Here is a 15,121-nt window from a genome sequence, read left to right on the forward strand (position 1 = left end):
TTAGACTACCATCAACAGAGCTAAAAGGCAAGCCAGAATGGAGAAGATACACTTAAACACGTGCAAGGACAAAAAACTCCTATCCAAAACATACCAAGAACCTATTACAACCCTTTAAGACAAAGATAAAAACAAAAACAGAAAAATGTGCAAAAGAAACACTTCGCAAAAATAGATATCCAAGTCACCAAATAATCATGAAAGGACGCTTAACATCATCAATCGCCAGGAAATACACATTTCAGCCTCAACAAGCTATCACTGTATGCACAACGGAATGACTCAATTCTTCTTTAATTGACAGTATTAAGGGTCAACACAGGTTTGGAACCACAGGAACTCTCATAAACTGCTGATGAGAGTAGAAACTCATACAGCTACCTTGGAAAATATGTTAGCATTAAAGTAGTAGAAACGCATACTTATGACCCAGCAGTCTGAGTAAAGAACATGAGCACATGTACACTGTTAGGTTCCTAGGGTTGCGAAAATAAAGTACCACAAACTGGTGGCTTAAAGCAACAGAAATTTATTGTTTCAAAGTTCTGAAGGTTAGAAGTCCAAGATTAAGGTGTTAGCAGGGCCACACTCCCCTTGAAACTTATAGGGGAATTTTTCCTGGCTTTTTCCTAGCTTCTGGTAATGTGCTGGCAATCTCTGGCATCCCTAGGTGTGCAGATGAAGCACTCCAGTCCATCTTCACATGGTGTTCTCCCTTTGTCTCTTCACATGGCCTTCTTTTTCACAAGGACACCAATCATACTGGATTAGGGACCCAGCCTAACATGATCTTATCTTGACTAATTACATATGCAATGACCCTATTTCCAAATAAGGTCACATTCTGGGGGACAGACGCACAATTCAGCCTATAATTATAAAAGCAAGTACAAGAATATTTCATGAAAGCATTTTTTTCATAATAGCCCCAAACCATAACAATCCAAATGTCTACCACCATTAGAATACATTTTAAAAGCTGTAATATATTTATGTAAGGGAATGTTACACAGAAATGAAAATAAAAGAACTACAATAACGTGAAACAATTTGTTTGACTTTCACAAACATAACATTAAACAAAAGAAGTCATACACAAAACACAATGCATTTTTATTAAAAGTAAAAAACAGGGGCGCCTGGGTGGCTCAGTCAGTTAAGCGTCCAACTCTTGATTTAGGCTCAGGTCATTTCTCATGGTTCACAAGTTCAAGCCCCATATGGGGCTCTGCCCTGTCAGAATCCCTGCTTGGGATTCTCTGTCTCCCTCTCTCTGCCCCTCCCTCACTCACACACACTCTCTCTCTCAAAAATAAACTTTAAAATAAACAAACAGGCAATCAAAACTATACACTTATTCAGGGATGCATGGTTACATGGTATAAATGTAATGACAAGTGATTAACCATAAAACTAAGATAAGCATGATCTCTGATCAGAAGGACAAGCATTGTGATTAGGAGAGGACACAACAGAGCTTCTGGGACATTGGCAATGTTCAATTTCTTTACCTGCATATGGTGAATTATACGGATACAATGAGCTGTACTCTATTATTTTATGTACCTTTCTGTAAGTGATATTTTATAATAATGTAGTTAAAAGGAGCTTTGCTGAAAAAAATTGGAAAAATACTTGAAGCAAATATGACAAAAAGTCAATAACTTTATGTCAAAAGTTCACACTTAAATAAATGCTAAATAAACAAAGTGCAAAATTTTATAAACTAAGTTGCCTTTTGTATAAGAAGGGAAATCAGGAGTAACCTAACAAACACTACCTTTCCCATGTGATCAAAGTTAACATCACCAGAAATGAGGCAAATTGACGGCATGTACCTTCATAAGCACCTTTTTGTGGTATTCCTGACAAAAGCGTGTGAGGTGAATTTAATCATGAAAACAGACCAAACAAAACCAAACTGAAAGACATTCAATAGATAACTAGACTAAACCCTTTAAATACCAGGTCATGAAAAACAAGGAAGATTAAAGAACTATTCCAGATTAAAGTGGACCAAACAGACAGGACAACTAAATCCAATGGATAATTCAAGATAGTCTTTTGCTATGAATTTATTATTTTGCTGTAAATTCTCAGCACCACTGACAAGATGGAATAAATCTACAGATTAGGCAGTAGTATTGTGACAGTTTAATTTTGATAACTGTACTGTGGCTATATAAGAGAAAGCCCTTGATTTTAGGATATGCGCACTAAAGTACTTAGGGCTTGTGGGCCTTATGACTGCAACTGACTCTCAATCCAAAAGTAAAAGGTGTAATTATGTGTATTTTATACACACACACACACACACACACACACACACACACGGAGATAGAGCACATGCAAGCAACTGACAGTAAGAGAAGAAAGATTAAAGAATAAAGCAAGTATGGAAAAATGTTAACACATGGGGATTTGGGGCAAAAGGTACATATGTAGGAATTGTTTCTACTATTCCCACAACTTTTAAGTTTGAAATTATGTCAAAATAAAAAGCTAAAAGGGGGTGCCTGGGTGGCTCAGTTGGCTAAGAATCTGACTCTTGATTCAGCTTAGGTCATGATCTCATGGTTTGTGGGTTTGAACCCTGCATCAGATACCAGGATGGTGCAGAGCCTGCTTGGGATTCTCTCCCTTGCTCTCTGCCCCTCCCCCACTCCCACATGCAAGTCCCTCTTTCTAAAAAATAAACAAACGTTTAAAAAAAAAAAAACTACAAGAAAAATCTTACCATACAGAAAATCAGACATTTCACAAACACAAAAATCAAAGAAGAGAAATTATTCAACCACTCAAAACATTTTTTTGCTACTTAATTAGCACTAAACCAAAAATTACAATAGACCATGGTAGCCAGATTCTGGAGAAGTTGGTATTTTCATACTTTGCTGTTTGAGTGATAACTGGTTCCAAACCTTTTGAGAAAAACAACTTGACGATATGAACCTCAGAGTTAAAAAAAAAAAAAAAAATTAAAAAAGTACAGATTCCAGTGATTCTACTGGTGGGACTGTATCCTAAAGGGAAAAAAAAAAAGCCTAAATAATGAAAAGTCATCATACACAAAGGTAATCATTACAACCTTAAGTGAAACATAGGGAAAATGTAAAGAAAACCAATACAACCACTCATGGGAATTATTCAGTCACTAAATTAGTCTACAGAAACTAAGCAAACATGGAACAGTATTTACAGAAGATACAGTGATATGATCAAGTCAAACTGCATGAACAGAATAATTACAAACTACAGTATTAAAAATAACTATGCACAGGTGAACAGCGGGGAGTGGCCAGGATGGCGGAACAGCATGGAAGTTTTTTTTCTCTTGCATCCCTCATCCCTGAAATACAGCCAGATCAACACTAAAACATTCTGCACACCTAGAAAACTGATTTGAGGATTAACACAACAATCTGCACAATCTGCACAATCTGCACAAGAGAACTTAGCAGGTACCTGGCATGGAGAGGTGAACTGAGGGAGAAAGCCGCGGAGGGCAGGGAGCTGTTTTTGTTTGCGGAGAGAGGACAAAGACGGGGGGGGGGGGGTGGTACGGAAAGCATCCTGCATCCCTACTGTCCAAAAGCAGCTGGAGAGAAAAGAAAAAGTACACAAGGGACTGAACAAAAAAGGGGGAAAGGAGAAAGGAGAGGGTTTAAATTCCATTAAGACTCTATAAACAGGGGGAGCGCAGAGTCTGAAACTCCGCAGCTCAATACCTGGGGGTGCTCTGGTGGGAAGGGCGAATCCCCAGGAGCAGAGAACGAGGTCCTCAAGGTCTTGGGTCACATGGGGAGAGGTGGTTCCCCTACTGGGAGGACATTTGGTAGAGGCTGTGAGGCCTTCCCACAGGCAAAGGTCCCAGTGGATCTGGAAAAACAACCCCATTCACTGGAGCTGGAACAAGGACGCTAAGGGCGAAGCCTGGTGCCAGATGTGTGGGGTGATTTTCCATAATCCCTGAAACCCTGCTGCCACCTGATCACACCAACTTTTTCTGGGGCAGGTTGGCACCCAGCCAGTCTCTGGCCATTGGCAGCAGCACGGTGTCCTGAACATTCCAGGGGGCAGCTGACACCTGGCCATTGCTCAGTGAGAACCTTCCCCGTATGTCTGAGTGGGTCAAAGCCGCAGTCCTTCAGAAGTGAGGGGTTGGGAAACAAGAGCCGCATCTGAGATAAAACTCAGGAGGGAGGTGCCGCCTGGCAACCTGACGGCTTGGTCACAGACAGTATAAAAGCAGAGAGTGGATGGAATCCAGAGACAAAGGAGGGGTGAGCGATTGCTGATTGGGAAAAGCAAAGAGTTCTGATACTAGAGACTGGGTAGCTAGGTCATGCCATTTTCACCCCTCCGGAGCAAGCACATACACACCTACAGGCGCCACAATAATCCACCCCAGTAAGCTAAGCAGCGCCATCTAGTGGAGAAAGGAGCTGTTACACTAAGCCCCACCCAACTGGGACAACCTCACTCTTCAGGAACACAAGTCTTTCCGTCTGTTCAGTTTACAGACTATAAAGCGCTTCATGGTTCGACTTCTAGGGGAAACCGATGTAATTTCAATGATACCTCAGTCTGTTTGCTGGTCCATCCATTCAATAATTTTTTCTTTTCTTTTCTTATTCTTGAATAAGAGATAAAATTGAATAAAAGAAAAAATTTATGTTTTCCATTTCTACACTTTACTTTTGGATAAATTTTTCAAATTCTATTTTTTTACTTCCATCATTTCATTTTATTCTATTTCATTGTATTCATTTGTTCAAATTTTCAAACATTTTCCTTTTTTTTTCTCGCTTTCCCTTTTTTCTCTATCAAACTTCTTTAAACAACCAAACCAGAACACACCTAGGATCTAGCATCCATTATTTGATTTTTTTGTGTTGTCTTTAATTTTAATTTTTTTTACCTTATGGATTCCTTTTCTTCCTTCTAAATGACAAAACGAAGGAATTCACTCCAAAAGAAAGAACAGGAAGAAATCACAGCCAAGCACTTAATCAGCACAGATACAAACAAGATATCTGTACCAGACTTTAGAATCACAATAATAAGAATACTAGCTGGGGTTGAAAACAGATTAGAATCCCTTTCTGTGGAGATAAAAGCTAGATGAAATTAAATAAAAAATGCTATAAATGAGCTGCAATCTTGAATGGATGCCATGGTGGCAAGGATGGGTAAGGCAGAGCAGTGAATCAGCAATACAGAGAACAAACTTAGAGAGAACAATGAAGCAGAAAAAAAGAGGAAGACTAAGGCAAAAGAGCACGATTTAAGAATTAGAAAAATTAGTGACTCATTAAAAAGGAACAACATCAGAATCATAGGGGTTCCAGAAGGTGAAGAGAGAGAAAAAGGGGTAAAAGGGTTATGTGAGGAAATCATAACAGAAAACTTTCCTAACCTGGGGAAAGACACAGACACCAAAATCCAGGAAGCACAGAGGACTCCCCATTAGATTCAGAAAAACCCAAACATCAACAAGGCATATCACAGTCAAATTCACAAAATACTCAGGCAAGGAATGAATCATGAAAGCAGTAAGGGGAAAAAAAAGTCCTTAACCTACAAGGGAAGACAGATCAGGTTTCCAGCAGACATATCCACAGAAACTTGGTGGGCCAGAAAGGAGTGGCAGGATGTATTCAATGTGCTGAATCAGAAAAATATGCAGCCAAGAATTCTTTATCCAGCAAGGCTGCCATTCAAAATAGAAGGAGAGATCAAAAGTTTCCCAGACAAAAATTAAAGGAGTTTGTGACCACTAAACCAGCCCTGCAAGAAATTTTAAGGGGGACTCTCTGAATGGAGAAAAGACAGAAAAAAAAAAAACCCAAAAAAACAAAAAACAAACAAACAACAACCAACAACAACAAAAAAACAAAGACTAGAAAGGACCAGAGAACACCACCAGAAACTCCAACTCTACAGGCAACATAATGGCAATAAATTCCTATCTTTCAGTACTCACTCTAAACGTCAATGGACTAAATGCTCCAATCAAAAGACATAGGGTAACATAATGGATAAGAAAACAAGATCCATCTATATGCTCTTTACAAAAGACCGACATTAGACCTAAAGACACCTTCAGATTGAAAGGGAATGGAGAACCATCTATCACGCTAATGGTCACCAAAAGAAAGCTGGAGTAGCCATACTTATATCAGACAACCTAGACTTTATTTATTTATTTTTATTTATTTATTTTTAAGCGTTTATTTATTTTTGAGACAGAGAGAGACAGAGCATGAATGGGGGAGGGGCAGAGAGAGAGGGAGACATAGAATTGGAAGCAGGCTCCAGGCTCTGAGCCATCAGCCCAGAGCCCGATGCGGGGCTCCAACTCACAGACCGCGAGATCGACCTGAGCTGAAGTCGGACGCTTAACTGACCGAGCCATCCAGGTGCCCCAAGACTTTAAAATAAAGAACAAATATTGTTAAAATGTCAATACTACTCAAAGCAATCTACATATTCAATGCAATCCCTATTAAGATAACACCAGCATTCTGGGGCGCCTGGGTGGCGCAGTCGGTTGAGCGTCCGACTTCAGCCAGGTCACAATCTCGCGGTCCGTGAGTTCGAGCCCCGCGTCAGGCTCTGGGCTGATGGCTCGGAGCCTGGAGCCTGTTTCCGATTCTGTGTCTCCCTCTCTCTCTCTGCCCCTCCCCCGATCATGCTCTGTCTCTCTCTGTCCCAAAAATAAATAAACGTTGAAAAAAAAAATTAAAAAAAAAAAAAGATAACACCAGCATTCTTCACAGAGCTAGAACAAACAATCCTAAAATTTGTATGGAACCAGAAAAGACCTTGAATAGCCAAAGCAATCTTGAAAAAACAAAACCAAAGCAGGAGGCATCACAATCCCAGACTTCAAGCTGTATTGCAAAGCTGTAATCATCAAGACAGTATGGTACTGGCACAAAAACAGACACTTAAATCAATGGAACAGAATAGAGAACCCAGAAATGGACCCACAAACATACGGCCAACTAATCTTTGACAAAGCAGGAAAGAATATTCAGTGGAATAAAGACAGTCTCTTCAGCAGGTGGTGCTGGGAAAACTGGACAGCGACATGCAGAAGAATGAACCTGGACCACTTTTGTATACCATACACAAAAATAAACTCAAAATGGACGAAAGACCTAAATGTAAGACAGGAAACCATCAAAATCCTTGAGGAGAAAGCAGGCAAAAACCTCTTTGATCTTGGCCACAGCAACTTCTTACTCAACACATCTCCAGAGGCGAGGGAAACAAAAGCAAAAATGAACTGTTGGGACCTCATCAAAATAAGAAGCTTCTGCACAGCAAAGGAAACAGTCAGCAAAACTAAAAGGCAACTGACGAAATGGGAGAAGATATTTGCAAACAACGTATCAGATAAAGTTAGAACCTTAAAGGGTTAGATAAAACTTGAGAACTTTTCAAACTCAACACCCCCCAAAAAATAATCCAGTGAAGAAATGGGCAAAAGACATGAATACACTTTTCCAAAGAAGACATCCAGATGGCCAACCGACGCATGAAAAAATGCTCAACATCACTCATCATCATGGAAATACAAATCAAAACCACAATGAGATACCACCTCACACCTGTCAGAATGGCTAACATTAACAACTCAGGCAACAACAGATGTTGGCGAGGATGCGGAGAAAGAGGATCTCTTTTGCACTGCTGCTGGGAATGCTAACTGGTACAGCCACTCTGGAAAACAGCATGGAGGTTCCTCAAAATATTAAAAATAGAACTACCCTACGACCCAGCAGTTGCACTACTAGGTATTTACCCAAGGATACAGGTGTGCTGTTTTGAAGGGACACATGCACCCCAATGTTAATAGCAGCATTACCAACAACAGCCAAAGTATGGAAAGAGCCCAAATGTCCATCAATGGATGAATGGATAAAGATACACACACACACACACACACACACACACACACACACACACACACAAGGGAGTATTACTTGGCAAAAAGAATGAAATCTTGCCATTTGCAACTATGTGGATGGAACTAGAGGATGTTATGCCAAGTGAAATTAGTCAAGAGAAAGACAAATATCATATTCACTCATATGAGGACTTTAAGATATAAAACAAATGAACCTAAGGGAAGGGAAGCAAAAATAATACAATAACAGGGAGACTCTCAAATACAGAGAACAAACAGAGGGTTGTTGAAGGGGTTGTGGGGGGGATGAGCTAAATGGGTAAGGGGCTTAAGGAATCTACCACTGAAATCATTGTTGCACCATGTGCTAACTTGGATGTAAAGTATAAAAAAAATAAAAAATGAAAATAACTATGCACAAAGAAACTTCACTGTTATCTTATTTATAGGGGGAGGTTTTTACCTTCTTTATCTTTCAAATTGCAACTTATTATTTTAATACTGAGAAATGCACAACTAATATAAGAAAATAAGCTTAGTTACTCCTTTCACATTAATCCTTCGTGTTTACAAAGTGCATGTGGAAATATTCCAGCGAGAGAAATAAGGGAAAAAAGTCACGATAAAGTGATTTATACAAATACTTTTATTTTGTTTTTAGATGTATATATAGCAGTATACATTTGAGTAAGGAAGCTGCTCAAGTCTAGTAGGGGAAAGGTTACAAAAGATACATAAAAAATACTTATCAAAAGCATGAGGATCCTTACATCCTTCTTAAAGAACAAGCACATTCTGTACAAATGGAAGGGTCGTGACAAAGAATTTTAAAGTTCAAGAGCCTGTCACGGTAATGAGGTATCAATAATGGACAAGAGGAGTCTTGCAAGCTTCTCTCTGACCAGTACTCACTGAAGCCTCATTCGTTTTTCCGGGGGGCCTTTAGTGCTCACTATCTGTTGGACGTTCTTCGTGGTCTCCTTTTCCTCAGATTTTACAGTTTCTGGTATTGGTTCTGCCTCTTTCTTTGTCTGATCCACTAGACATCAAAAGCAGACATTTTTTGGAGGGAGAGGAAGGTGGAGGGATGAGATCAATTTAGACAAAGGTCATGTGAATGGTTCAGGCTCAAGTTCAGTTAGAACTGCTGCTTATCTCAAATGCTAAATTTAGCAGTTTCATCAGGCAGACGTAGAACCCATTTACAAACCTAAAAACCTGATAACCCAAGCAAATCTGTGATAGTAGACAAAAACACAGGACATTATGCATAAACAAGATATATAGTCTATCCCAGGCTGAACACATAGTTCAATATCTGTTTTCAATGATGAAACAGAACAGCTTTTTTTCATACTGAGATATGAACTAAAAACAACTTCAAATCACCTCATCTTCTCCACACATCCTCAATACTTACTCTTTCCACTCCAATTAATCTTTCAAATACTAATATGACTACCACAAATCACCATCTTTTGGCAATTCAGCAGATCTCAAAAATTAGAAGCAATGAATTACCATGAGAGAGTCTAGAAGGACAAAAGGACCACAGCTCATCTTACATGCTATAGTTGTTAACTGAGTTTTATTTCAAGTTTAATAAGAACATCAGGAACATACCTGGGACAGGCTTTTCTCCAGACTTTTGCTATAATTTAAAAAGGGGGGGAGGGGAGAAAACAGGGCAGGTTAGCAAAATTTTCTTCTTCTTGACGTCGTAATTCTTATTAAAATTATACCTTCATTCAAATTATATTAAAATTGACTCCATAAAGAGAAACTACTATTCATGTACCATAAACAGTAAATTTATCACTTTCTACTTATTCTCATGTTCCAGAAAAGACAGAACTAGAACAAAAGAGTCAAACATAAATAAGTTTCCCTTGAACAGCTATCTATAAGGCCCTCTACCTCTGTACCCAGGCTATAATGCTTTCAAAAAGTAGCTAAGTAGAGAGGCCCCTGGGTGGCTCAGTCGGTTAAGCATCTGACGCCTGGTTTTGGCCCAGGTCATGATCTCACAGTTCATGAGTTCAAGCCTCACATCGGGCTCCATGCCGACAGTGCGAAGCCTGCTTGGGATTTCCTCTCTCCCTCTCAAAAATAAGTAAATAAACTTTAAAAAAAAATTAAGAAAAAAAGTAGCTAAGTAGAATCCAATGGGAGAGAATAATGGAGACTTTCAAGACTCCAGAGGCTTATTTGTTTAGGGGATATGAGCTCAAAGAAAGCAAATGAAACATGGATCAACCCTCCAACTTTTAAAGTTGGCAGGTACAGGAAGCAAAGAAGAAAAAGGTATTTTCCTATGAACGTAAAGGCTTCTGATTAGAGTACTATTAAAAACCAAACTATAGGAAAGAAAGGATGGGGCATGATGAGTCAGGAACAAAGTAAGATCCTCCATTGTGCACAGCAGTTCTTTTATCTGATTATGCTGTCGTCTCCCTTTTCCTATTACCCAAGTTAAATGCTTTAAAACTTTTCTCCTCCTTCCTCCTCAAGGCTCACAACCTACCCTTCACCTGAAGCCAATGGCTCTGTAGTCTATGTTTTTAATTTTTTTTTAACGTTTATTTATTTTTGAGAAGAGAGAGACAGAGCATGAGCAGGGGAGGAGAGAGAAAGAGGGAGACACAGAATCTGAAACAGGCTCCAGGCTCTGAGCTGTGAGCACAGAGCCCGACATGGGGCTCAAATTCACAGACCACAAGATCATGACCTGAGCCGAAGTCGGACACTTAACCGACTAAGCTACCCAGGTACCCCTGTAGTCTACGTTTTAAAAAAGGGATGTCAACAACCCAAGTTCCCTCCCATCTAACTACCTTCAAACTTATACCCTTACCTATACACACACGTTGCTTTATAGACTTCTCTGTCATCTCCAAAGAAAATGTTCTCTTTGTTTTTAAAGTTAACGTCTCCAGGCATTTTCTGAATTTCTATGCCCTCCCTAAGCTTTCTTATCTATTCCTAGGACTAAAGATGACCAAATTTCCTGATATCATATGTTCCAGATTCATGCTGCCAACTGCCTACGAGCCCATCCCAACAGCAAGTTCTGGGAACATTACACTTAATAAGACCAAAACGGAGCTCCATACTATTATCCATTGTGCAGAAAAGATTTAACATAGAAGGCTTGAGGCTTCTATGTTTGAAAGGCAAGGGTGGCCTTTGTTGATGACTAGGAATTTGAATTTTGGAAAGTTCTCACCATTCTGGTAGTGGCGGCTCATTGTGCCTAGACTGTACAATGTTGTTCATGCTGAACATGTGCTTTTCTTCCAGGCATGTGAATTTTGGTATGAGCTAGAGAGCACCTATAGGATGATCCCCCCCACCCCCCACCTCACCCAAAAAACATTGGAACCAAGTCTCTAATGGACTTCTTTGGGCAGAAATACCACACACGTTGCCTCATTTTCGTTGTTGAAAGAACACATTTTGTGTAACTCCTAATGAGAAGGAGAGGATATAAGGAAGCCTGCACATGGGCTCCTCCAGACGCTACTTGTCTTTTTCATATGGCTGTATATCCTTACTATGTCACTGTAATAAATCTTGTGAGTCCTTCAAGCAAATCTCCAAACATGAGGGCATTATGGGAACCCTCAACACACCCACATTATCACATATCTTATGAACACATTAGGAATTAAACATGTCTAAAGTAATCTGAGGGAACAAATAGTTTTTCTTACTTTAAAACAAGAGAGGAAATATATGGCACAACATTGAGGAAATGAGAAATTGAGAGGGGTTTTCTTATACTCCTAGCACTGAACCATTTGAACTATACTGGACACTGGACTAGATCTGGACACTGGAATAACATCCAATGCACTCTCTCTCAGCTTTTCTAGTGAATACTGTCAAACAAACTAGTAGGATGTGGTTTCAGATAGGAAAATAGAATGGGGGCACCTTTCTGACAAAATCTGATCAAGTAACCTTGTGATAAATCTAGTTGGAAGTAATATACTATGGTGTTCTAGCATCTTCTGAAAACAGCATTGAAAAGACATTCATCATAAAAGGCCCTGAACTCCTATCACATCAGTATCAGTGTAACTCTCAGTAGTAACACAAATTAAAATATGGAAAAAGGATTCCAGCAAAGTAGGCAGGACTTTTCTAATATCCTCCTGAGCACTTTCATAGGGGCAACCCAGCAGCTCAACTGTCAAATAATGGATAAGTAGGAGTAAGTTCTGAACTACAAATAGTTCTGGGAGACACAATGGATAAATAGGGAGCTCGTAGGAAATTTCAAGTAAACCAAGTATCTATTTTCTTCTCTCGATGTAAGGAGAAGTGTTTTGGGTAGAAGGAGCAAAGGGAGTAACAATTCTAGAAAAAGCCATCTTTCTCCTAGTTCTGTTACAAAGAGTTGGACATACTCTCTCTTTGGGAGTTGGCTTTGGCCCTTGGATGGTTAAATGAAAGGTGGGGTTCTAAAAAAATTTTTTTAATATTTATTTTTGAGAGAGAGAGAGAGAGAGAGAGAGAGAGTGCAAATGGGGGAGGAGCAGAGAGAAAGGGAGACACAGAATCTGAACCAGGCTCCAGGTTCTGAGCTGTCAGCACAGAACCCAATGTAGGGCTCGAACTCACGAACCACGAGAACATGACCTGAGCCAAAGTCAGACACTTAACCGACTGAATCACCCACACGTCCCAGGAAAGGTGGGGTTCTAGAAAATGACAGCTGAAGTATGATTGTAGCTAAACCTTTAAAAGAAAAATGTAAAAAACTCACTGAAATGATATGAAGTCTACAACCTGCTTCAAAATAATTGGGAGGAAATAGAGAAAGAAGACATAAAACAAGGGCTATGTTTGATAACTGTTAAAGCCAGATAACGGGTACATGGGGATTTTGTTTGTAATTATTCTCTTTACTTTTATATATTATCTTAAATTTCTATAACTTTCTATAAAGCAAAGGTTTTTTTTGTTTGTTTGTTTTAAGATTCAAAAGTCTTTGAGTTTTCTGTATTGTCCAGCCTAGCTCATCAGGATAGGACAGCACATGGGACTTAACAGGACACCCAGCCAGAAAAAAAAAAAAAAAAAAAGAGGTCATTCAGCTGGAATACCTCAGAACCCAAACACAGCAGTAAGCTACTGAATATTCTGGTGGTTGGTCAATGAAAATAGAATGCTTAACAACTAAAATTTAAACCCCTAATATTTAAACCACAAATCTGTTTCTTTTCCTATATTCTGAATTTTGGTTAACAATCAAAACCAAGTCTAAATCTAAGCCTGAAGCCTCAGAATTATCCTTAATGCCAACCTCTCCAAATCCAACCACCAAATTTGGGCAATCCTAAATTCAAATATCTCTGGAATCTATCTTCTCTCTACAGCCACAGAATTAGTTCAAGCTCTCCACAACCTAACTTCTCTGATTCCAAACATCACCTTTTCCTAAGCATCCTCTACATTGTTAATGGTCACCTTCATAAAACTATACTGCATTACTTCCTTGCAACTTGTTTTGTAACATTTAATGGGTCCCGACTGCCACCATTCATAGTTCTCAGCTAGTCAGTGGTAAGCATCTAGAAGATGAGGTACAAAATATTTCTAGGGCACCTGGGTGGCTCAGTTGGTTAAGCACCTGACTCTTGTCATGATCTCATGGTCATGGGATCAAGTCCCAGGTGGGGCTCTGGGCTGAGCATGGAGCCTGCTTGGGATTCTCTCTCTCCCTCTCTCTCTGCCTCTCCCCTGCTCACGCAGTCTCTTTCTCAAAATAAATACATAAATACTTTTTTAAATCTTTTTTTTTTTTTTTAAAAAGATATTTCTCAGGGCACCTGGGTAGCTCAGCCGATTGAGCATCCGACTTCAGCTTAGGTCATGATCTCACGGTTCAGGGGTTTGAGCCCCACGTCGGGCTGTGTGCTGACAGCTCAGAGCCTGGAGCCTACTTCAGATTCTGTGTCTCCCTCTCTCTCTGCCCCTCCCCTGCTCGTGCTCTGTCTCTCTCTCAAAAATAAACAAACATTAAAAGGAAAAAAGATATGTCTAAACTTCAAGAGAGCATTATTTAAAAAAGAATATATAAAAATTGACACTGCTTTGGTTTGTAGTGATGACAGTTCAAATAATTCAAATAACTTAATGTTTAAAATAGCAAATAAATACTGGACCATAAAATGAACCATAAATTCCTTTGTCCGGCATACAAAATCCTCAATCTAACGCTAACCATCTTTTACATCTTGTATTCCATTACTCTTCCCCACCACAATCACATAGGGTAATATTTAATGTATACAATTTGATGAGTTTGGACATACACATACACCTGGGATACCACCACCACAGTCAAGGTAAACACATCCATCGCTTTCCAAAAGATTCCTTATATTTCTTTGGTTTTGGGTTTTATTCGTGTGCTAAGAACACTCAACAAGACATCTACCTTCTTACCAAGTTTTTAAGTGTGCAACACCATATGGTTACCTACAGGCACTATGTGGTACAGCAGACCTCCAGAACTTATTCATCTTGTATAATCGTAACTTCATATTCATTTAACAACTCCCTATTTCCCCCCTTCCTCTGCCCTATGGCAACCACCATATTTTCTGCATCTGTAAGTCTGACTACTTTAGACACCTCATATAAGGGAATCATATAGTACTCATCTTTCTGCAACTGACTTATTTTACTTAGCATAGTGTCTAACAGGTCCACCCATGATGCTGCAAATGGTACAATTTCCTTCTTTTTAAAGGCTGAATAATATTCCGCTACACGTATATACCACAGTTTCTTTATCCATTTATCTGTTGTTGGCCATGTGGGTTATTTCCCTACCTTGGCAACTGTGCACAATGCCGCGACAAACATGGGAATGCTTCCTGCTCAAACTATGCTACAAAGCTGTGGTTAATCAAAGCAGTGTGATATTGGCATAAAAAGCCACATACATCAATGGAACATAACAGAGAGTCCAGAGATAAACCCATAAATATATGGTCAATTAATTAACAACAAAGGACCAGGAATACACAATGGGGAAAGGACAGTCTCTTCAATAACAGTGTTAGGAAAACTGGACAGCCACATGCAAAAGAATAAAAGTAGACCACTATCTTTTTTGTAAAATTTTTTTAACGTTTATTTATTTTTGAGACAGAGAGAGACAGAGCATGAACGGGGGAGGGTCAGAGA

General features: G+C 39.4%; 1 protein-coding gene across 4 annotated transcripts in view; it reads right to left on the reverse strand.

Annotated features, from left to right (window-relative positions):
* Positions 1 to 513: 513 nt before the first annotated feature.
* Positions 514 to 15,121, reverse strand: part of MED6 (mediator complex subunit 6) — a 30,634-nt gene continuing 16,026 nt past the window's right edge. For 3 of the 4 annotated variants that reach the window (XM_045448158.1, XM_045448160.1, XM_045448157.1), the window contains 2 exons: positions 9,542 to 9,569; positions 8,547 to 8,957 (listed from right to left, as the gene is read on the reverse strand). In XM_045448158.1, the coding sequence (XP_045304114.1) occupies positions 8,827 to 8,957; positions 9,542 to 9,569 (159 nt within the window). In that variant the 3' untranslated portion in view covers positions 8,547 to 8,826. Of the gene's footprint in view, positions 738 to 8,546; positions 8,958 to 9,541; positions 9,570 to 15,121 lie in introns of those variants that run through there. The other variant, XM_045448159.1, reaches the window with a different exon arrangement.

This window comes from Leopardus geoffroyi, chromosome B3 (genome assembly GCF_018350155.1).
Source record: "Leopardus geoffroyi isolate Oge1 chromosome B3, O.geoffroyi_Oge1_pat1.0, whole genome shotgun sequence".
NCBI classification, from domain to species: Eukaryota; Metazoa; Chordata; class Mammalia; order Carnivora; family Felidae; genus Leopardus; species Leopardus geoffroyi.